This window comes from Anas acuta, chromosome 6, assembly GCF_963932015.1.
Source record: "Anas acuta chromosome 6, bAnaAcu1.1, whole genome shotgun sequence".
In the NCBI taxonomy this organism is placed as follows: domain Eukaryota; kingdom Metazoa; phylum Chordata; class Aves; order Anseriformes; family Anatidae; genus Anas; species Anas acuta.
Genome location: NC_088984.1, coordinates 7521369 through 7545507, shown reverse-complemented (window position 1 = coordinate 7545507; position 24139 = coordinate 7521369). Strand labels below are relative to the sequence as shown.

At 40.2% G+C, this 24139-nt stretch overlaps 1 protein-coding gene across 2 annotated transcripts in view; it reads left to right on the top strand.

Annotated features, from left to right (window-relative positions):
• The window catches only part of USP37 (ubiquitin specific peptidase 37), a 33047-nt gene that overhangs the window by 3491 nt on the left and 5417 nt on the right, over positions 1-24139 (top strand). Inside the window, exons 3-20 of one of the 2 annotated variants that reach the window (XM_068687212.1) lie at positions 355-526; positions 1079-1179; positions 2406-2587; positions 2735-2809; positions 3386-3483; positions 5068-5152; positions 5792-5953; positions 6431-6562; positions 8644-8767; positions 9018-9223; positions 10294-10411; positions 11684-11763; positions 11912-12076; positions 13586-13651; positions 14960-15110; positions 18683-18935; positions 21382-21548; positions 23331-23391. In XM_068687212.1, the coding sequence (XP_068543313.1) occupies positions 355-526; positions 1079-1179; positions 2406-2587; positions 2735-2809; positions 3386-3483; positions 5068-5152; positions 5792-5953; positions 6431-6562; positions 8644-8767; positions 9018-9223; positions 10294-10411; positions 11684-11763; positions 11912-12076; positions 13586-13651; positions 14960-15110; positions 18683-18935; positions 21382-21548; positions 23331-23391 (2398 nt within the window). The remainder of the gene's footprint in view (positions 1-354; positions 527-1078; positions 1180-2405; positions 2588-2734; positions 2810-3385; positions 3484-5067; positions 5153-5791; positions 5954-6430; positions 6563-8643; positions 8768-9017; positions 9224-10293; positions 10412-11683; positions 11764-11911; positions 12077-13585; positions 13652-14959; positions 15111-18682; positions 18936-21381; positions 21549-23330; positions 23392-24139) is intronic. The other variant, XM_068687213.1, reaches the window with a different exon arrangement.

The window sequence follows — 24139 nt, the reverse complement described above, 5'->3', positions numbered from 1 at the left end:
TAAAATGTACGTTTCAAACTTCGTGTAGAAGTTTCGGACGGCTAAACCGTGTGAAGATCTTTATTCCCTTAGTTCAGAAATGTCACTCAGCAGCACAGCAAGTTTCAGAGCTTACCCAGGCATTTGGGGACTGTCGGGTGGCAGTGCCACCGTCCTTTCAGTCGTGTCAGCTCCCAGCATCACTGAGTGCAGTAATGCCACGAGGCTTACTGTTTGCTCAGAGCGGAGCTGGGGGGAGGTGTTTCTGTCTAAGTGCCTCTTACCCTCTCCATCTGAAGTGTTTTGTTTGAATTTGTAAGTATTTTGGCCTTTCTAAAGTGGGTTTATGTTTATATTCACATCCTTTGTTTTCAGCTAAGCCATAACATTAAAACTGTGACCTTACGACCAAATGGTAGAAAGCTGTGCTGCCTGATGCTGACACTAAAGGACACCAGCTTCCTGACGATTGATAAGGTGCCGTTTAAGGATGCGAATGAAATGCGGATGTATTTGGATGCGGTCCATCAAGACAGGGTTCACACTGGTAAGTGCGACTGTTGAAAGTCACGTTAATGACAGCTTAGAGGCGGGTCAGCGCTGTGTTTTCTTTTTTCACCTTTAGCCACTTTGTCCTCCTCGTGTGGCTTTCTGTGCGTGCTGTATTTACGTAAACTCTTCTTGCTGTCCTCAAACCCCAGTTTTTGTTATGTGCTTTTCTCATAATGTGCCTGTGTCGTGCTGAACAGCAGGAGATAAAACGTGCAGGAGTTGTTTCTGTTGTTAGCGTGTTGATATTTGGAAAACCTTGTCTGTTTATCACACCTGTGTAGTCTCTTTCATTTTTATTTTTCATCTTAGATTGCTTTGTTGTTTTTTTGTTTTAAGGATAGGAATTTTACTGCACCCTAAGTAAATGACCAGTGTAAGGGATATCCATAAACACTTGCTCATGTCTGTGCGCTCAGAATATTGCTCTGTCTGTTGGCAAGAAATCTCTTGTGTCTCTTCCAAAATCAACTGTAAAATGACATCTTGTGTAGGAATGCCGATCAGTTAAGTGACCATCAGATCAAACGTTGTGTACTTTTCCTCTCAGCTGGGAAAGCCTCTCAGGGATCTGGCAGCTTTGGAGGTGTGCTGGGCAGCAGGACCACACAGAAGGAAGCTAACAGGCAGTTCTCTTACATAGAGAATCAGGTTTGTTAAACTTCGCGTTTTTCCTCTTCTCTAATTTTATTTCCTTCATTTCCTCCTCTCTCATTGCATGTTGTAAAAGCGCTTAAATACCTGGTTTGCATCCAAAGTCTTTGTAATCCAGAGGGCTTGTGCTGGGCATGCAGGGGATGGTTGGCAGTGGTGCGTCCTGCTCGTGAGGAGACTCGTCCTCTGTACGCATTCAGGAGTTCAGCAGCTGCCTGCAAAAGGCTGAGTTTGTTCTGTGTGCTGAGCTCTCCGTCAGGCAAAAAGCAGCAAGGGAGGAAAAGCACGTGGTTGAGACTTGATTTTCTGAATATCCTTGTTTGCACTGAACACCTTAAATCCACGGCAGCTGAACACGGTGTGAACAGCAGAGGTCTGGCTGACTTCAGTAGACTTCAGCCAAATGTGTATCTTGAAAAGCTGATGGTCGAATTTTTGTGTCAGAGTAGAGATCCCGAATTTGTGCCATTGTGCTCGTTTTTCTGTGTGTGCATTTTGCAAGCTTTTACCTGGAAGTGGTTTTCCTTCAAAAGGCTTTTGTTCTTCCTTTTCTGCCTCCATAAGGCAGATTTCATGGTGTATCTCCCAGCTTTAATTTACATTGTTATCTCTCTGAATATATTTTTATTACGGCCCTGAGGGCGAGTATTTTTGACATTGTCCCAAAACAAATTTTACATCTTGCTTAGAGGCAATCTCGCAGTAAAAACTCGAAAGCTGTGTATACAGTGGTAAGATTAGACATGTTTAGTTTTCAAGTCTAAAGTTGACCAACATTCCTTAGTCAGCCAGCTATTAGCTCTTTTCATTGCGTTGGCCCTAGGCTGTCAGGGCACTGTTCTAATTGTGTGGTTTTTAATATGGCTTTTTTTTTTTTTTTCTTTAATACCACCCAGGATTGATCTGAGGGCGGTTAGGAGTTGCGCCTTGGGTGCTTAAATCTGAGAGCATGCAAAGGGGATTTTAAATACAAAAGTCCAACTGGTTTAACACTGGGAGATGGAAAGGGAAGTTGGGTTTCGTGCTTCTGACTTGTGCTGATACAGTGAAAAGTTTGCATCCATCTAGTTAGTGCTGAACCTTATTCGAGTAACGTTTTTCTGCTGTTGGGTATTACACTGTGTCAGCTCCAGCAGTGGTGTAAATGCTTGTTTAGCCTCCTGGTAGTTGTGTTTTTCACCATTTTGATTGTCTCCCTGCCCCTTTCCACTTGGGTTTTGCAGCCTCCCCCCAAACGAGTGACCGTGGAAAGTAAGGATGAAAATCCATTCCGCAAGGTGCTGGGTACCCCAGCCAGAGCACCCGTTAAGAACTCTGCTGGAACTGGAGCACCTAGCAACAGGGTGAATGTCACAGCGTCTCCTGCCTCGTCCACCCCTCACAGAACAGGCTTGTTGGAGAATCGGTAAGTGTTAGCCTGTTATCAAAGTGAAAATTGTGGAAGGTAAGGGAAAAACGCGTAGAAAGCGTTAAGAAGTTACCTGCAGTTGGAAGAGGCTCGTTTACCAGCCTTCCTGAAAGAATGACCCCTGCAAAATTTTTCTGTCATTAGTGAAAAGAGGAAAAGAGCACAGCCTCCCGGATCAGAAATTAGTGAAGATTATCCCAAAGAGAATGATTCTTCAACGTAAGTGACTGTTGTTTCTAGCTTCTGATGTAAACTCTGATGGTTTGTAAAGGTCATTTTTTCTGAAAAGAGTGCCTGGGTCTTCTCTGTCATGGCAGTGTTACAGGCCAGCCACTCGGCTACTTCTGAACACCCTGAACGCTTGAAATGGGGTTTGCATTCAGGGTTAATGAGGGAAAAGCAATCTGATATAACGACTGATTTATGGGAGGATGGCACATGTGAAGTTTGTGTCGCCTTCCTTCTGTCAGCTTAATCTGGGTGGTCCCACGTGCTGTATGCACATAGCAATAGGTTGCTTCTTTCTTGCACTTGTTTTGTTTTTTCAAGACGAAATTCACAAAGGGAAATTGTTGTTTGTAAAGTGATGTCTGTGTGCACATCGACATTTAATCATAAGTTAGAAGTCTTGTGTAAATGAATTGGTTGAACTTACTTGTCAGCAAAGTTTACCTGTTCCATAGTCAAGTATTAAAGGTGATAGGACATAAATGCTTTAAAATAAGTTGTAAATTGTCAGCCGGGAGTATACTGCATTTGCTCTGAGTTCTGACTTTGAATGCTGTATAACTGCAGGAATAATAAAGCCTTGAGTGATCCAGCGTGGAAGTACTTAAACAGTAGCAGAGAGAAACAGTTGAATCTGAAGCAAGCAGAGGAAAATAGGACATCAGGTAAAAAAAATAAAAGTAAAGCTGGATGATACCTGTTTTTTCCTCTGTTGCTGTTAGCTCAGAAAGTTGCTGCAGATGTTGTTTCCTAATCTGCTTTTCTTGTTCCACTAACTTTCTTGCTTCCTACAGAGCCATATCTGAGATGCTAGCATCTTGCCTTTGTTTTCAAAGCCTATCCTGGCTTATCTGTCACTGTTGATTAGCGTGACCCTGAACCCTGTACTTGGCTGCCAAGGCCAGCTAGGGTGTTTGCTTGTCAACAAGCAGCCTCACACTTCGTTCCAAGTTGCCCTTCCCCGTGGGAGGGGATTCCTATGTTTATCTCATGATTCCTCTCACTCTTTCTTGTTCGTCTTTAAAGCTCTTCTTTGCTATTAATGCCCACACAAATTGTAGGATAATTTTTTTTTTTGTACTGAAAATGCACACTGTTTGCTTTTACCTCCCTACCTCTTCCCCAGAATTTAGAGGGGGAGCTTTATGGGGCTAGGATTTTCGTTCTGTTTGTACCAGAATTCAGGTGGATGCTGATGTGTGACAAGGGCTTATAGGCAGTATAGTAATATGGACAGAGCGTGCATAAGCTGGTAGTGATCACAGCTCTTTGATTTTACTTCTTAGTACTGAGTCTCGTTCCCCACAAAGAGGAATGCATTGAAGGCTTTGCTTTTACGGAGAACGTTGCTGAATGCATTCTTTTTTTTTTTTTTTTTTTACTGCAGCTCTGATGGCACAAATACATTGCTAGGGGAGGAGCAAATAGTGTCAATGTTTATCTCTGAATGAAAATTTGTTTTGCTTCTTAAAGTCAAAGTCAGGCTCTGTCTGTGTATACCTGCAAGTTCAAAGGGTGGCATTGAGAACCTCCTTTCCTTTATATTTTTGAATGTTGCACAGTTTCCACCATTCCAAGCTCAGATAGAAGTAAACGTTCATTTATTATCCAACCTAACATATTCTGTGATTCACCTCAATAGATGTTTGTTGTTTGTTTTTTTTTGACACTTGAAAGCATGTTTTTTATGCAGCACTATCCGAGGTGTTAGAATCTCAGGATCTGACACAGTGATTTTAAGAACGATGAAACAATCATATTTTGCAACAAGTGTACAATAATTTGCTGTGGATTTTGAAGCGGGAAGAGAAGCTGGTTTCAATTCTGCATATTTACTTTGAATTTTGAGAGAACTGTATAGGGAATTATAAGCGATGTTTCTGTTTTGCATATCTTATATATTTGAAGAAAAGGTGGTAATTGTTATCTTTCAAATAGTTAAGGCCTTTTAAAAGTTAATAATTGATGATAGTTAATTATTTTCAAGTGTTACATGTTACAATTTGGGCATGATAGGGATTTTGGTGTCAAACACAATTTAAACTCCAGGGTGCCTTTACGTACATATTATTAACATTTGCCTTAGTACTTCCAAGTAGGTGCATTTGTACTGTCTCAAACAAATCTTGAAGATAGTATTTGAAGATTTAGAAACCTTTTTAATAAATACTTTTAAACCATTTGTGTCTTGCATAAATAGCCGAGTTACCTGGAACAAAGTGACCTACCTCTCTGTTTTTGTTTTTTAGGCATTTTACCACTACAGTCATCATCCTTTTATGGTAGTAGGTCCTCGCCAAAAGAGTACTCTACTGGCAGTTCCACCCTGGACAGGTAGGACTGATTCACTGGTGTGAACTGTAAATGACAGTCCTTTCCCTGGAATTAGGCTCTTCGGTTTCCTGTGCATCCATCACATGCTGTGTGGCTTTTATGCATAAAATACTGAATCCCTCTGAGGCTGGGATTCTTCTGTGGTAGATGCTGTGTAATCAGACTGTCAGCCTCTGCCCTAGATAGGTAAGATCCAAGATCAAGGAAGAAAAGAAGCATTATCCACGCTTTACACGTGAGGAGCTAGAGCCAGAGCGATTAGGTTACAAGACCATGAGGCTGAAAATGAAGACCCGAGCCTAGATGTGAATTTTAAGCATATCTTATGACTTAGGATCTCGTGCTACGCTGTTGTTCTTCCTCTCCTTCACACAGCATGGTGAATTGGCGGAATGTCTTAAAAACCAAAGACCTGGTTACACACCTGTAGATGTAAAGAAATCTAACCAGAGAAAGTATTTTGTGTTCTGGGTAGAAGTTTGCCATTTCATACAACTTCAGCTTTGATATGTGCCGCTTGTCTCATGTGACTTTACCAGTCCTTGTCATCTGTAGCAAAACAGTTTCAGTATCATGAACTATTGCTATTGAAGGCAGAGCATTAGAAATCTTACACTTCTTATTCTTTAATGCTTATAGGTCTGGTGTGTCCAGCCAGAATCCTTCATCCAAAAGGAGCCTGGGACTTCTTTCTCAGCCTGCTCCTCTTTCTGTTAAAAAGATGAGATCTAATCAAGATTACACAGGGTGGAACAAACCCCGAGTGCCCCTTTCCACCCACCCTCAACAACAATTACAAGGGTAAGTATAATTTTCTTTATCTATCATGCATGCTTTTATCATTAGAACATGCGTATTCTTGTTATAATTGTTTCATGGGAAAAAAAAAATCCTGAAATCAATGAACACTGAGACAGGGAGCACATTTCCTAGTTTGGAAAATATGTATTCTTAAATTGACTTCCTCAAAATTTTAGATATATAATAACTTCAGGTAATTGACATTCCTTTCATATGCTTCCATGGTTCATTTTTATATCTCGTGTATGTACACACACATTTTAATATTTTGATTGTAGAAACTCATGGATGCTTTCCTGACAGTCGCTGCCTCCTATGAGTTTTCAATTTAGTCTGAACGGCAGAAGGACAGCTCCAATTAAAACTGCCTGGGGAGTGTCTGGGGTGTTGAATGTCCTACATGATAGCAGTGCCGTGTTTAACACTGGCACGTTTACACATTTACATACATGCCATGTTTAATTTTCTGTTTTTCAGGTTTTCAAACTTAGGAAACACCTGCTATATGAATGCCATTTTACAGTCCTTGTTTTCAATCCAGTCTTTTGCTAATGATTTGCTCAAGCAGGGTATCCCGTGGAAAAAAATTCCACTCAATGCACTTATCAGGTAAAATTCACTTTCTGAAAAGGGTATTTTCTCTTTGGTTACTGAGAAGCTAGCATTCCCAGTCCTGAAGCACCTTTGTAGAGGGTGATGTGCATGTGTCCGTAGATGTGTGAGCTGATTGTGCTTTCCTTAAACTCTGGATAAAATATAGGGGATTGTCAATCCATTTTTTATTTTTTTTTGCTCTTAGAAAAGTAAGTCCTAGACCTCTCTGTATTCTGGAGCTTTACTTTAGAAATAGGAAGTAGGCTTTTAGGATTTGCAATGTAGAGTAGTCCTTTATGTGTTCTACTGTATTTCTAGTGGTAGAGTAAAATGCTTTAGAAGTGCAAAAAACTTCGTAGTAGTTGCAGAATAGCTTCTTGAAACATTATCAGCTAGTGTTTAAGCTGATCACTAACTACTTGCTACGTGAGGGTTTACGCCTTTTTTTTGGAAAATCTGCTTTGTCTAGTAGCTGTGGAGAGTGTTTGTGTTCTGCCAAGTTATTTTTTTTTCTAAATTCAGATGAACTCTCGGTTCAGACAAACCTCATGTCAAGAAACTCCAGAGGTTTCTGAAATATGTAAAGCACTCTTTTCTCTTTGAAATTTTGAATTCATTTGCCATTCAGATTCTGTTGTGTGTCTATCAAAAAGACAGACTGCCATTTGCATATGCACTGTGCTCTCTGCCATTCAGGATTTTTCTTATATGTGCTTTTGTGTACCTCCTTTTCTTTTCCTTCACTAAACGAAAAAGATTCAGGATACCAGAACCATTCCTGCTTCCATTTCATCGCCCTTTATATTGTTTGGGGTCATTTCGATTTTTGCTGTATCTTCTTGAGCTCTTCCCCCACTGCTTGGGATTGGAGGCTGTTCCATGTGCCTTTTTGAAATGTCCTTTTCCTAAATTTTGTAAAAAAAACACTTTTGAAGCTTGTGCCTCATCTACCTAAAGGCAAACTGTGGGTAGAGCTAGTGTTGGAGGACATCTGATGGAAGGCAATGTGTGATCCTGGCTCAAGTACAACAGCTCAGAGTTGGTAGTCTCTAGTTTGGTGTCTACTGCTTTGGGTACAGGCACTTAATCTAACATGGTAAATGTTACTTGGGTTAACAACAACTCCTTGTCGGCTGTTTTGTGGTGAAAAAGGTGTTCCCTAATACGCTTCCCCTAGCAGTTGTAGAGGCACAGACTTTTGCTGTAGCTCAGCAAAACAGTAGGAACTTGTTGAGCTGCGAGGAACGGATCAGATACTTTTGGTAACTGAGTACTAGGTGTTGGTTTGGAGCGGGAGGGCATTGCACGGGTCTTTCTTTCTATCTTATTTTTTGGTTTGTCATGGAACACCATGGAACATCTTCCCATCATCTTCCAGTGTATGTACCATGACATAAACTGTTGCATATGGAATGTACCAGTGTGTATTCCTGTGAAATTGCCAAGCAGTTAAAAAAGACAACTAAATTGCACTAACTGGGAGGCAGGTAAAGCCGATTTCAGCAGTGCCTTTTAACATGGTTTTTGGTTACACTGTGTAGCTTGAATCAAGGAACTCCTCCTGGCTCTTTTTATTACAGCTTTTGTTCTATCCTGTTATAATGTTTCACTGCCAAAGGACATATGGCTTTAAACTGAGTAGAGTGGAAATCTTCTAAACAAACACACAAAATCTTTGCCCGTAAAACTTGAATTTAATGATTTATGTGTTGCTTATTTGGTGCCACGTGATTTAATATCTCCTATCAGTATTTCAGTTTTCAAAAAGCATTGCTTTTTATCTCATTGTAAAAGGTATTGCAGAAGTAAGTTTATAGAGCTTGATAAGGCTCTTCTTTTTATCTTAGGAAAAATCTGGAATTCTTTTGTTTTTTTTTGGGTCCTGTGCCAATGGTGATCTCAAGTTAGAATTCAAAATACTTGAAATGTAAAAGGCTATTTTCCATTTTCTGAAATATTTTCATACAAAATCCCCGCACCGCTTATCACAGGGTAAAAGCTTTTAGGAACTCTTAAAATCAGATATCATGAGTTTTATTGCATTTCCCTGAAGTTGTGGACAACCAATCAATGTTTCATCGCATTGACTTCTGCAGGCGTTTTGCCCATCTGCTTGCTAAAAAGGATGTCTGCAGCCCTGAGGTTAAGAAAGAGCTGCTCAAGAAGGTGAAAAGTGCCATTTCAGCTACCGCAGAGAGATTTTCTGGGTATATGCAGAATGTAAGTATCATAGCATTTAGAAACAATTGTGTATGTTGTTCATTGTTTGGACTGCATTGTCAGGCTTCATCTCTGTTTGACAGTGACTTGAGCTTTTGATTGAGTGACAGCCTTTGCCTGCTGTTTGTTAAAGGAGAATTGTCTTAGAAGTGCTGAATGCAGTAGATAGAAATGTAACTTCTCTCATCTGCATGTGTGAGAGGTACTGAATGGAGTCGTAGAAAATAACTTGAGCATACCCTGTTTCTAGGATGCACATGAGTTCTTGAGCCAGTGTCTGGACCAGCTGAAGGAGGACATGGAAAAATTAAACAAAACTTGGAAGAGCGAGCCAGTCCCTAATGATGACAACTCACCTGGACGGGCTTCTGATGACCTCTCAGCCACCAAAGTTTATACTTGTCCGGTTATCAGTAACTTAGAGTTTGAGGTTCAGCATTCTATCATTTGTAAAATGTAAGTATGCCTCAGAACCTTTCTCAGACTTATTTAAATGATTGGGAAGAGTTTGCATTTTCTAGGACTTTATCTGCATACTATAACTAGAACTAACTAGTAGTACTTTTTTTTTTTTCCCAAAGCTAGATATTTATAAAATATTCTGCAGTCTAGAAATAACGTAAACCTCACACCACACTGCTGTTGCAGACCTTCTTCAAATAGTCTCTTACCATTTAGTGCTTCATTACATATCCATTGGAAAGCTGTTGTGCTTTTCTTTTTTGTCTATGGCTTGCATGAGAATAGGGAGAAGAGGGTTCCAGCCAAGCAATGTCCTCCTACAAAACGGGAAGATGTATTTTTCTTGTTCTTTCTACAGGCTTCCAAGGAATGGTGTTTTCTTTGGTCTCTGCAGGTTATTGCAGTTATAAACCGGTGTCTCTTGCCATTTGTTGTTTATGACCTGTGCAGGAGATTCACATACTGGATGCTTGTATTCCACAGAATTCTCATTAACACAGATGCTTGGGAATATTACTTTGAGAGTGTAGTGCATTAGTTCCCTAAAATAACCAAAAGTAAATTGCATGCAGATAATAATTATTGAAGATAAATGACTACAGGATCCTTAAAAATAAATAAATAAGGTCTTGTTTTAGGCATATGGACTCTACTATTTTCTTTTGAAAGAGTTACAAAGTATTTTGAGGCTTTCCGTTTTTCTGGGGCTGGTCTCTTTTTTCTCATAACAATGTTGAAGGGAGACTACTTGTTCAGCCACATGGCAGTCACTTTGGTTTGTCATATACCTGATCACTTGGCCTCTACAAAGCAGTTTTCACAGACCAAGTTTTTTTTGTTCTTTCTCCTCCACAGAAGTTGCTTTCAGTTTCTGAAACATCAAAGTGAAATCCCAAAACTCAGCTTTGTCATAAGCATCAAACACTTTCATTTTAATACGGGTAAAAATAGGTTAAGAGAGATGCATATATTTACTGGGAAGTTACTTTAGCCTAAAAATATATACGTTGTCATTAATTTCAAGTTTATTTTTCGTCGCTTTCATAAGCATGTTTCTTTTTTAGGTGTGGCGAAACAGTCACCAAACGAGAACAGTTTAACGACCTCTCCATTGACCTTCCTCGAAGAAAGAAATTGCTTCCATCGCGATCAATCCAGGATTCCCTTGACCTCTTTTTTCGGGTACATAGTTTGTACTTTTTTTTTAAAATTCACCGTGGAGTATGTGTAGATTCTGTACCATATGGAAATTTTGATTGCATAGCTGAGTTTCTATGGCAGTGATTGAAGATATGTGAAATAAATAATGTTGTACTCTTTTGAGGTTGGGACATTAAGATTATACAGGAGCTCTTATGGTAAAATGCTATGCAGAACTTAACTGATTTTTATAATGCTGCTGTGAAATAAGTGAATTTCCCCGTTACATGCTGGAGGTGTTGAGGCACAAATGAAAACAAACAAAAGAAGGGAGATTGTCAGATTGAAGTAATCACTCAGAAATTGCTGCTTCCTCTTCCTGGCTAAGATGCTTCAACAGTTTGTGCACTGATCTAAACTGGCATGGAAGAACGTCATCGCACAGATCTATTAAAACAAACAAACAAAACTATTATGCATGCTCATCTTGTAGGTAGACTTGCAAGACAAGGTTTCTGAAAGCTAAAAATGAGCCTTACCTATGTGATTGCGTTGTGTTTTATCGTATCTTGAGGGAGGCTCATGTTTTTTCACCTAGTCCCATTTACAGATGGTGTTTTTGACAGATTGAATAATTGATGTGCTTGTTTTTCTAACAGCTAGTGGAGGTCTTATGCTTATGATTTAAAAAAAAAACAAAACTAACCCCAAAAAGATTATTAAGATTATTGTTGCGTCATTCATCTTCGCACAGAAAACATCTGTAAAAATGTTTGATGGCTGAGTCATGTAACATCAGCGTCAGCGATAGTTCTCCTTTTCATGCCTGTTCAGCTACTCAGCTGCAGCACATCCCTGACAAGGTTAGATGAGGATAGCTTTTGAGGAACAAAGCTGAGGTTGTGAACAAGAGAGAGGACTTGATGGTAAATTATCATCAGCCAAAAGCGATTGGGAAAAAAAACAAACAGCTGTATATGTTAGAGAAAACAGCAAGCCTTGCAAGATTATCTTCTCTCTTTGAAGGTTAGTTTGTTTCAGCTGAGGTTATTTCAGTGATCTGTGCTATAGGTTTGTGGGAAAAATATTCCTCCCCTTTCCTCCTGTATCAGTGGATGTATTGTCAAATGGTGAGCTTTATTACCTGAGCTCCTGCTGGATGCCCTCTTGTTAGATCATGCTGAAGGTGAATATAATTTTTAGCGTGGCTGCTGTCTTGAAGAGCTTCTATGAGAGCTGAAAGCGAAGTCCTTTCTGCTGAGATCTATTTGATGCATCTTTTCTTCCACTACTCATTTTTCTGTTCTCACGCAGGCAGAGGAAATTGAGTATTCCTGTGAGAAGTGCAATGGAAAGTCAGCTGTTGTCACACACAAGTTCAATAGGCTTCCCAGGTAACTGTTGGCATCTGTTCCTTTCTTGCTTGGAATGTGTTGCAAAAACCCCTCAGATTAAAGCTGGAATAATGGATGGGGCACCTTGTGTGGTGGTCAGCTGTCTTGAGATTAACTGTGCCATCTGTATTTCTTTCTCGACTTTCAGGGTCTTGATTCTCCATCTGAAACGATACAGCTTCAATGTAGCCTTGTCTCTCAACCACAAAGTTGGGCAGCAGGTGGTTATCCCGAGATACTTAACCCTGCTTTCACACTGCACAGAAAGCACCAGGCTGCCGCTGACGCTGGGATGGAGCGCCCATTCCGCAATGTAAGTGTACAGCTCGTGATTGACCTGTGCCCCGTGAAGTGCATTCGATGAGGTAGGCATTGTCAGGTCTTCTCTGGACAATGTCTGGATAAAGAAACGCTAAAATCATGCGGTTTCAGAAGCTAGATATCTAATATAGCCTATTTAGTGCACTAATTTGTAATGTCGTTGTGAGGACATGGCATGTTCTCATGGCAAGGAAGCATGATAGAAGCAATAGGAAGACTTGGTGGGATATAATCCAGGGAAATTTGGTAAGATAGAATTCTTCACTGTTCTTGAAAACAGATTTATATCCTTTTTAGAAAAACTTTAGTGAGTAATTCATATAATTTATGCCTCCCAGTCCAAAATCTAGATTACCTTTTGTTCACAGCACACTTCCCTCTGCTTAGGAGATACAGCATCGTCTCTTTTTCTGCTAATTCCCACTTGCACATCTTGTACTGTCATTCATTTTTCATTCTTTACTGTGCCGCTATAGTATTTGAACGCTTCACAGGCCGAAAATACTCTCTCCTTTTCCCTCTGACAGCTATTTCTGTACAGCTGCTTGTCCTGAGACACAGAGATTAAAATGGGCCAGTTGTCACAGAGGAAGTTTGTGGCAGAATAAGGAAAAGATACCCTTAGGTCTCTTGTGGTCCCTGCCTGCTGACATAACCACGGTAACTGTGGTGAGATAGGACACATCTGGTGTGTATGTTCAGCAGTAGGGCCAGCACGTTTCTCGTGCTGAATGTTTAGAGGAGTTTGAGAGTTATGCGGCAGTTTTCCGAGAGTTTGCTGTAACAATAAAAATCTTTACCTCTTGAACATAATGAGCAGCGTAAGCTTACCAATGCAGACGTGCTTTAAAATATATTTAAAACAGCCTTTCAGTGACTTTTTTTTTTAGTCATTGAAACCATTATGGCTTACCAGAAAGTGAAAGGGTGAGTAAGATGGAGAGAAGCAGCTTTGGTTTGAGGGGGAAGACTGAAAAAGATTTCTGCATTGGCAGCTGTTTGGTAGATGCGTGATAGCAATGGGCTTTGAGGAGCCTGTGAAAGGATCAAGGGCACCAGGAGGTTTGTTTAGAAGGATTTAGGTAAGGAAGGAGAAATAGAGGCATGGGACATGCCAGAAAACCGGCTGATCCAGACAGCAACAGGAGACTGTGGTTTTGAGAGCAGGAACTCTAGTGATGGTGGGAATAAAATAAAATTAAAAAAAAAAAAAAGAAAGAGTTGTCTTGACATGGGATCCCAAAGCCTTTAATTTATGAGCTTGTCCCTAAGGGTGCATCACTAAGAAATGAATCAAATCTAAAGGATTACATATGGTTTTGAACAGCTGTTGTATATTTATGGCATCGTAGAGATACTACTCTAAATGTAAGCAATTAGCAAGTACATGATGTTGTTCTACATGCTTCTTTGAACATGGATTTGCATGCACAGCAGACGAGTAAACACTTACTTTTTAAAGACTGTAACTGCTGCAATAAATACTTTGCTTTTTTAATAGTTCCCGTCCATTGAAAGCCTCCCAAATGGTGAATTCCTGTACTATAAGCACTTCCACACCTTGTAGGTGAGTTATAGCTCTGAAATGCCCATTGCCTGGCATTTTATGGGATAGTGTTCAAGGCATTTTAGAATTTTATAATTCTTCTTTTTATTCTTTCTACTTACTTTTTTAGTTTAATTTTTCCTCTTTTAATAAATTGTTTTGGCTACTCTTTTTTTCCATATCTGAGCTTTATTGGTGTTGCATGTTAGATGAAATTAGCATTAATGGTGCAATTTGCCTAGTTGACACAATCCTTTTAGCATTTCTCTTGAGAACCTTTGGGAGCTCGTAAGCAAGTAAAGATTTTATTATTTTTTTTTCATGCAGAAGGCTCAATGAGAGAGATTTAGTTTACACAGATGATTTATCAGTGCCAGGTATCTTAAACTATTTATTCATCATTGCAAGATATGTATATAAGAAGCAAAGTGGTTTCTAGTTCTGCAATCTAGCTTTTTTCCAACAGTATATATGGAGCCACAACATGAGTATTGCAAACAGGTGGTTTGTTCCTTAGACTTATTTGTAAAGATGAGGGGGCATTATTTTCATAGGCCATTTTGAAAGGACAGTTTTTGACACTGTCAGAAATGTGATATTGCTCTGAGTGATTTTGCACTGTGGAATACACTTGGAACAGATTTCCTGATTGACCAAATATCACAAACTTCACTGAAGTCCCTTGTCTTCTGCTCTAAAGAAACAGTTTATCCCAGTGAAAGAGCAAATGGGAAAAATGGGGGGGAAAAAAAATTGTGCAGACTTGCAACTTTATATCCTAGTGACGATGTGGGAAGTCCTGTGTCCAGCTTAATCAATTTCATAAGTCACATAAATGATTTATGCTGAGTTCTACCTGTCACTGTGTACTCAACTCAGATGAGTAGGTTAACGGTTGGACTTGATGATCTTAGAGGTCCTTTCCAACCGAAATGATCCTACGCTACCTCTCCAGGGTTGCTTGGTAATAAAGTGCAGAATCTTGTTTTGTGAACTCAATTCTGCTACATCTTAATATCCTGTGAAAGAAAAAAAAAGTAACGCTTGGTAGTGTGGCAGGTAAACCATTAAGTGTGTGGTTCTTGCTTTTAAAATGTCAGCTGCTATTGCAGACTTGAAGAAGGTATGCCAATTAAACTAGTGAAAGATACCTTTTCTGAAAACCCTGCTTCCTACATTAATAAATTTTCATTTTCAACAGTTGCTGTTTGTTCCCTAAATTGTACTGCCCAACAATCTGAACATTTGGCGTAACAGTTCTTCAATGGTTACTGTAAAACAGATTTGTATAATGCTATGAAGTTTTATAGCCATATTTCTAATTCACAGAAAATACACTTTCAAGTCAAAGAGCCCTACAGCACTCTATGTAGATTCGGACAGTGATGATGAGCCATTGAAACGCTCTGTTGCCCATAGTCAAAGGTTGTGCAACATACAGACTAGAGATCAGCAACAACTGCAAGAAGAGCAAGAAAAGGTAAGGGGAAGAAATACCAACTTTTGTCTGCATAGATCCGATATGTGCTCATGGTTGGCTTGTGCTTTTGTTTGCATAGACTGAGTAAAACTGATGCAAGATATTTTTTTTCTCCTAATTAGCACTGTGTTGCTGGAAGGCAGTGTTTTCCTATGCCAGCTAATTGACCTCTCTGTACAATTGCATTGGGTTCCCACTGGGAACAGAGGTAATTGTGTTGTAACTGCACTTAACTTGTTGGGTTCTGTGTGCCAGCTGCTTAGCAGTTCTGTCAGTCCTTTGGGCAACTGTCATTAAGGATGTTTCCAGACTGAAATAAAATGGGCTGTCAATAATAAAATTATGTAGTAAAGCCCTTGATTAAATTAGAGCTAGTGCAAATTGGCCTAGGCAAAATACTCAATTGAGAAAACTTCTTCCACATCTGATCTGTGTCTCCTTTTGAATACAGCTTTATTAAAACCTTTTTGGACACTAAAGCTATTAGTCCTTGGAGGTAGACACACAGAAGTGTGTAGAGATTGAGCTCCTTGGTGTAAAGGCACAGTAAACTTCAGATAGCCTTTGAGGTCTTCGTTGTGACTGGTGTTAATGTTTTAAGATATTTTTGCCTCTAGCAGGGCAATGTATTAGCAGGTAGGTGAATTGTCTGGGGAAAAATGATGATGCAGAAGGGCAAGCCAGAAACTTAGAGGTTTGTCTTGCAATACCACTTCGTTCTATTAGGGGGTTGCAGGTCTAGTGCTTAGAACAAGTGTCCTGTATCTCAGCTTCTCGAAAGCTTTTGACAGTGTTTATGGGGTTATTTTAAGCAAGCAGAAAAATGTGTACTTGATTATGACACGGAAGGATGGGTGTAAAGCTGGCTGAATAACACTTTGTGGAGAGGTAGGTACCTACAGTTTCTGATCTGATGGGAAAAATCAAACCAAGGGAGGATCCTGATCCATTTTGTATTTAATAAATAATGAAATAAATGATGAACTCTAAATTTCCAGAAGAGACTGAGCTGGTAAAGAATGCAAGTGTGTTGAAGTTCAGGGCTACAGTTAGAATGATCTTGATAAATCTGAGAAATTGCCTAAAAATAGGACGGGTGGTTCAGTAGGAGCACGCTAAAGGTGCTAATCTTAGCAGGAGTAATTACCTGTTAATGCAGGATGGGAATAGCTGGGAAAGCAGTGAGCCTCTGGAGCAGAGCAAAGGGTGACAGTCGGTCACAACGTCAGGCTGACTGAAAAGGCAAATGTATAGACAGAGGCGTAGCCTGCAGGTTATGTACAGTAATGCTTAATTTTTTTCTCAGCGTTGAGCTCTAGCTGGAGTGCCGTATCCAGCTTTGAGCTCCAGACTTCAAAAGAGTTAGAGATTAATTGGAGAGGGGCCAGAGGAGAGAAATATGAATGGGCAGAGGTGTGGAAAGGAAGATTTGTCGGGGAAAGTACAGGCAAGTGAACTTCGGTCCCTTAGTGTAAGGAGAAGCCTAAACAGGGTGTGTATCTTCAAGAAAAGGAAAGAAGCAAAGGGAAATACTTCAGCTGTTTTCTGTGTCCATAGTTGATAGAACAAGAAGCAATAGACTGAAAGGAGCTGGACTCGATGATCCTCATGGGTCCCTTCCAACTCTGGATATGCTGTGGTTCTGTGAAATTGCAGGCAGAAATTTTTAGACTAAATATTAGGGAAAACTTCCTGATATGCAGGATATGAAGTGACGGACTGGATTGCTTTGGGAGAAAGTAGAAACAAACCTTTGCTGAAGGTCTTGGGAGCAGGGGAGGCAACCACTGTCTTGCATGACACAGCTGTGGTAGCTGTGGGTGGGGGAATTACACCGGCTTGCCTTTGAAGTCCTTCTTCTATAAAGAAAAAGCATTCCAAACTATTCTAAGTGATTCTTCCTCAAGTTTTGTTTGTGAGGAAGTATAGGTAGCCTCTATCACAGGGACCCTGGGAGTGCAAAAAACGTGGGAATAAAGCGTTTTAATTTGAATAGCAAATAAACGATGGGCTTTCCAGCCTGCTGTGGGAATGAGACAGTGGTGGTAATGACTCCTGTGCACGTTGGCCATTCCTCGACCAGCCATCCCTTCTCATGCACCAGATCCTCCATGTTGTCCCGGGAGGGCCGGGGCCTGGGCCTAGGCCTAGGCCTCGGCGCGGCATTACTGCTGCTGCCCTGCGCTAACTACTTTTCCGATCCACTGTGCTAGAGCCTGAGATGCTTCAAGGCTATGCAAATAATTTCTCATAGAAAAGTTGTGTTCAAGACTGCTGCCAAGTCTTTAAAGTCCAGCCGCTGAATTTAGTGGTAGTTGTTGGCAGCGCGCCTGAAGTGGAGTTTACTCGAAGGGCTAAGCCAGTTCTGAGAGCAGTAGGCTACAGGTGCAGGGCGAAATCAGAAAGCTTAAAAAGCAGGTCCTCTGCTTTCCTTATTCAGTGCCTGAGTAAATGTGAGGATTTATTGCTTAAAAAGTGATTTAAATTTGTCAGTTCTGATTCTTGGAGACTGATGATTAGAAACAAAGAGTTGAATTGGGAAATTCATTGCATAATCTTTTGATAAGCCAGTTTTAATGCAAAATGCTTGCTGTATAAAACTTAAGGTCTTATTTATCAAAAGCTTACTGTATGTAAATAAAAAGCAGCAGTAAAAATGTATTTTTGTTCATTTTAACAAAATTCTGAGAAGCAGCCAAATGCTGTTTGCAGTAAGACCTGGATACACACATTAATAGAAAAGAAAAACAAAGCAACAACAAAAAAATGTGTAATATAGAAATGAAAAAAATAAACATATGGTAAGTAGTATAATTGTTTAAATATGTATTCATGGAGGTTAACTCCTGATAAACAGTTAAGATCAAAATGATGGGTGAAAAAAAATAAAGGAAAACCTCAGACCAAGACCAGAGTGTTTTAGTGTTTTTACTTTCTTCCAGTTTAAAGCCATTCTGTTCTCCTTAGGAAATAATAACTTCCCCCTGCCCCTACCTTTTGGATTAATTGTTTTCTCACCCTATTTGCCTAGCCCTGTGTTGTGTTCCTTACTCCCACAATATCTTATTTCAGGTCTGTGGCACCAGATCTAGTATTAATTCCTCTTCATACCAGCCCGATTTCAGTTCCTGTTCTTCCATCCTCGCGTTCAAGTTCAGTTACGGTCTTCAGTTGCCATTTCAGCCTGCTTTGTTGTTAAACGTGAAATTTTGCTCCTTGTGCCTCAGTATTCTCGCACCGACTTGCCAGAGGCTTGAGGATTCATCAGAGCCCAAAGGTGGAACACATGTATTGAAGGAGACGGGAAGAGTTGGCTTGTCTGTGTTAAGCCACAGGGCCTGTAAAAACTGGTTGTAGTTTATATTTAAATATCGTTCGAGGACTGAATGTAGCTACAAAGGTTTTGACTCCATTGAGTCTCTCATAACTATCTGTTTAATGTTGGCAGAGCTAAACTCCCACTCCCTGGGGTTAATCAGCAACAGCAACAAAAAACCTCTCCACAGAAATGTAAATGTGATGTTATATACCTGTTCATTCAAGCATTTAATCATAACTCCATTCATCTCTAGGGTTCAAAAAGAAGCAAAATGGAGGGTGATAAACCTGAGCTGGGTAATGCTGGTTTTGATGGGATGAGCGAAGATGAACTGCTAGCAGCTGTCTTAGAGATTAGCAAAAGGGAAGCTTCTCTGTCTCTGAACCATGACGAAGATAAGCCCACAAGCAGCCCAGACACTGGTTTTGGAGATGATGAAATTCAGGAATTGCCAGAAAACCTGGAAACTATGGAGATGGAAAAACCCAAAGCAGCATTAGAATCAGGTAAGGTGAAGTAACCATCTTAAACTGGACTATAGTGAGCTAAAGTGGGTTACTGATAGCAGCAGGTTAGTAACATTTGATGGCAGAAGCTGGATGCAAGTGCACTGCTGAAACTGCCTGACTTAAGAGTTTTCTCACAGTTTCCCAATATCTAAAGCTCTTAATTCATTGAACTGGAAAAATGTATTTTCTTGTATGTCTGTCACCTGTCTGATAAAGGTAGGTTGTCTTCAGAGTTCATTGCTGTTGTTTTCTCTCCTGATCAACACATGCTTCCACTCATTGTCTTACCAGACAATTTAAATTACTAAGATTTGGCAATGTCTGGAACCTAATCCTCCATAATCAGAAGGTGGTTGCGTTTCTGTAGCTGCTGCAGCCTGAGCAGCGTGGTGGCAATGTTCAGATTGCTGGTGTGTAAGAGTGAGGTCTGGGGTGTGTAAGTCTAGAATTCTTTCAAGAATGTAGTTATTTTTTCATTATTTAATAATGAGTTTAACTCCATCTCTGTTTTTTTCTAATACTTCTTTTTCATTTGAGAGTAGTGAGCATAAGAGACTCAGCATGCAAATCATGGCCTCTGACCCAGATACATAGTTAAGTATGAGGAGACTGTTTGATCTTGGTATAGGGAAATTGTGTGTCTTAATTGGCTGAAGGAAATTTAAGTGTTTATCGCTTGTTGTATGCTACATGCTTGCACTCAGATTTTTAATTCCACTAGTCTGGAAAAACAGGGAAACAACATGCTTTCCTTCTCGTATGAGAGACAGGAGGTTAAATATTAATAAACACAAAAAAAGAAACCTACTGCATTACAAAAAAAAAGTCATTTCACTGGATGACTCTTGACAGCTTTCGTGTTGGAAGTTTCGTGGGTCAGCCTTGCTTGAGCTCTCCTTCATACATGCTGTTACTTACGGTTGTGTGAAAGAGCTGTGAAAGTGTGGCTGCAGAAATGTGTCTCTTCAGGTTTCTTTTAAGAGGTACGATGCAATTATTTGGGGGCTGTAGTGTGACATTTAAGTAAAAAGTAGATGTTTAATAGAAGTTTCTATGATTTCTGATTAAGAATTTGGTTAAACGCTCAGCAGTGTCTTCAGCTTTCTGTATTGCTGAATGGCCAATAAAACAATTGCTATTCAAAGCATATTGTTTGTTGTTCAGATAAGATATGTATCTATGTATGTTGAGTTGCCAGATATGGCAGTCAAATGTAAGACCTATTGAGTTTACAGTCCTATGTTTTATTTAAAGGGAGCTTAATTGCAAAGGATGCTTTGTTATATCAGGCAAGGTGATTCTAAACATGAAAGATTTAACTTGGTCCGATTCTTATCACTAGTAATCTTTTTTTTTTCTTTTTTTCTTTTTTTTTTAAACATTGAATTATTTGTGGTACTTTTCAAAAAGGTAGAAAGTAAGACCCTGACTACTTTACATACATGTATGACAGATGATCTCTCTTATACAAGACCCTCAAATAAAAGTTTTGTGAGTTGAGTGTTTCTTACAGTAGAAACACAGTCTGCGCAGATCATGTAATAAATTCTGCTCTGTTCTTCATCTGAAGAGGATTAGACTGATGGATTATGGTTCTGGTGGTCTTATGTTTAAGAGGTCATAGATACTGAGACTCTGCCGTGTGTAATCCTTGCCAGTAACTAATGAGCAGATGTTGAAGTTTGCACAGGGCAAAACTGCAAAGTTTCGCATGTTGCTGCATGATAGCTCTTGGAGCAGGTCTTGACTCCTTTTCAGCTGCAAGCAAACAGAAGAATGAAAGTGTCCTACAACTAGAGGAGATGTGCGCAGTAGTTGAATGAGCATTTGTTCCAGAAGTTGGAACAAACCAAATACCTCCCCCCAAAATCTTCAGACATAGTGTTCACTTTAAAGATTGACTATGAGGTTTTAATCTTCATGCATTTTTAAGGATACAGGCAGCGTTCACAAGATTGAACTCTCACCTGAAGCAAAAAAACTGAGAGACCGAAACAAGGCTTGAGAGTTGTGCTTACAAATGATTTGGCTTTAATTGTAGCTTTGCCTGTAGTACTCTGAGGTATAATATGCAATGCAAATCTATTTTTTTTAATCCGTGGTTCTTTCTAGAGAAATTCAAGTGTCAGCTTCGTGGCTGCAGAAGCCTAGTGGTGTGTGACATCTTCCTTTAGTTGAAGTCTCTGTTTGAGTGAATATAAAAGACTAAGAAGATGCCTAGTTCAGGCATTAATCAAATGATTCATCGTACACCTCTTAAAATAAGAGTCCCCTTTGAGCTTTTCCCATTTGGCTTTTTTGGTTTTGTTTATTTTTATTTTTTATGGCTGATATCTCCTTGTCAATAGATGTCACTGTGCTGCTAGGATTGTGGTTACAGAGGATTGAGCTAGTAACAAACAGAAGACCCAGAAAAACATAACTGTACTTTCTGATTCTTTAGGTCCTGCCAATTTCACTGAGATAACTAAAGATTTTGATGAGAATAAGGAAAACAAAACTCCGGAAGGCTCCCAGGGAGAGGTTGACTGGCTGCAGCAGTACGATATGGAGAGAGAGAGGGAAGAACAAGAACTTCAGCAGGCACTGGCTCAAAGCCTTCAAGAACAAGTAAGAGATAAAGTTTGCTTCCTTGAGTTGTCTCCCCCAGCAGCGGAAACCTGATAGCTGAAGAAAACCTTGTGTTCAGACAGCTGCAAAAGGATTCTGCTGCTTCTCTGAGAGAAGCAGATGTTCTAGCTCCACTGTGCAGTGACAGCACTGGATAGATTTGGGTGCGTTTTGTATGTACTTTGGAAAGTACAAACCCGCAGATTCCTCAAAGCTTCTGTGCACATTTATATGCTGGCCTGTAACATTATGTAAAAATTATGATAAATGGAAATTATGATAAACTAAACTCTTGGTAGCTGTCATCTAGAACTGACATGCTCACCCTTAGCTTCCCTGGCAGCTGCTTCTTGCCTGAAGGACCTGCAGCAGGTCCTGCCAAGAATCAAAGGGAAAGAAACCGGTTTCCAAGCAAATGCTAGGAATAGCTGTACCAGGTCAAGTTAAAGATCTGCCTAGTCTAGGACCTTGTTTCTGGTAGTCACCAGCAGGAGATGCTTAGTGAAGGGTATTGAAAAGGAGCAGTGACATGACACTTCCATGTTAGAAAAAGGATCTTGAATAATTTGGTTTAAAAACAGTCCTTTAAATTGAACTTGAAAAGAATTGGGATCTCGGGCTGCCTGCTAACCATCCGTGTTCCACTTTGATTTACAAGGCCCGTGAGTGATTTCTACAAGTTTCACTCTGCCCCTCAGAGTGAAGCAGACTCTCAGCCAGGTCTTTCCTTAAATAGATGCCCTTGTCTGCTCTCTATTAATACTAAAGCTGTCGTGGTTTTCCTTATGAGATCTGGTGTTTCCATGGCTCTTGGATTTTCTCTCCCATTGCTCATTACGAGGTGCTGGTTGGTATGTTCCACGCCAGATGTAGCTTTGATTCAGCAATGCTAAGTAGTTGAACAAAGCTTCCCCAGCACTTTAGAAACTGTGAGATAAAAGGCCTCCTGCTAATAATGTAAAACTGCCTTTTGAGTGGTGGTGTGCTACAGTTCTGAAACGAAAATCTCCTATTGATGATTCAGGCATGAAAATGTGGTGGCTGTGGTTATCTTGATTTGAATTATGTAGTTCGGGCTTTGCGTTCAGGTGCACAGAAAGCGTTCAAGCTCTGAATCAAGCCAGCACATTAAATACTACCCACTGGCTTGCTGTAGCTTTCGAGAGTGGTGGAAGGAACACGAGCATAATACTACCCCCAAAAATTAGAAGGGTTTGTTGACAGACTCAAGGTTTCTTTTCTACTTGTTAATGGTAATATTTTTAATACCCTTTTGTTTAGTGGTGTCTTTTTTTTTCTCCATCACGTCTCTGAATTACAGCTGTTACATAGAACATTTCAAACGGCTAAAAATAATAAAATCTGTCAGAGTTTAATGACTCTGTCTACAGTTGGCTTTGGGCAGAAGTCTAAATTTTGCTGAAGTGCGAGGAGCTTTGTGTGTAAGTGACAGCTTTCCTTAGCGGAGGTTACAAATTCATTCTGATGCTTTTCAAATTAATGATCCAGAGAAAGTGTTCGGTGTTACTAGAGACTTGCTCTGCTGCATACCAAACTTCAGGAGCTTTGACAAGCCTTAATGAAGGTTTGTCCCAGGTTCTGTTGGACGGGAACATTGGACTCTCGCTGGTTGCAAACATTCCTTTACACAGAACCTTTAATTTACAATGTCAGGTTTGTTGTAGAAACCAGAGCAGCACAGTTTCAATGGAAAAAGAGCACCACAAGAATTTTAAACAGTGAACTGTCTCATTGAGCTAAGTTCTCTTCTCTTCCCATCAGGAGGCACGAGAACAAAAAGAGGATGATGACCTGAAACGAGCCACGGAATTAAGTCTGCAAGGTGAAGCTTATTTAACTTATTCCAGCGTGTTGCTTTTGAGGGGAAAATAGGTCTGCATGTGTGAGTACAGCTCCTGCGTGTCTGTACGACAGCTGGGATTTTGTGCCCTTTTGGTGTAGGCTCAATTGTATTTGGCTTTGGTTGGGGCAGCTCTCCTTGCTCTCCATTGTGGAAGCAAATGCCTGGAAAAAAAACTTTGTATAAAAACTGACCTATTTAATTCTCTGAGTTTTTATATATTAAATACATAGCAGAATGGACCTTGAAATTCTGCATTCCCAGCAGAAGCCAGCACGCTAATGGCTCTAGTCACAACTTAAGCATCATTTCATGCTTGAATTGGTATTTTAGTGCTCATTAATGCACTGTCCTTGCCCAAGAAAATGAGTAAGTGCCCGATCTGTCTGACAGAATGGGAGGGAGATGGACCTCATTGCAAGGTGTAGCAGTTGTGGAGTGGGGGGAGCACACAAAATACACTGTCCTTTCCGAATCTGGACAGTGTGCTGAGCCTCAGGCACTGTTCAGCATTCATGCGAGTGATTTCATACAATCTGGCAGAGCAAAGTGTAGCAGAGAGAAACTTTGTGCTCTAGAATGGGAGAGGGAGTGGTAATGAAGGATTGTGCTAAGGTGCTCTTAGCTGCTTAGGCACCTTTAAAGGCCCTCAGCTGTTGCTGAATGAACCTGTGTCTGCTTCTGAGGAACAGCAAGCTGAACACTGTGCAAACCCACGTCAGGTGGCCTG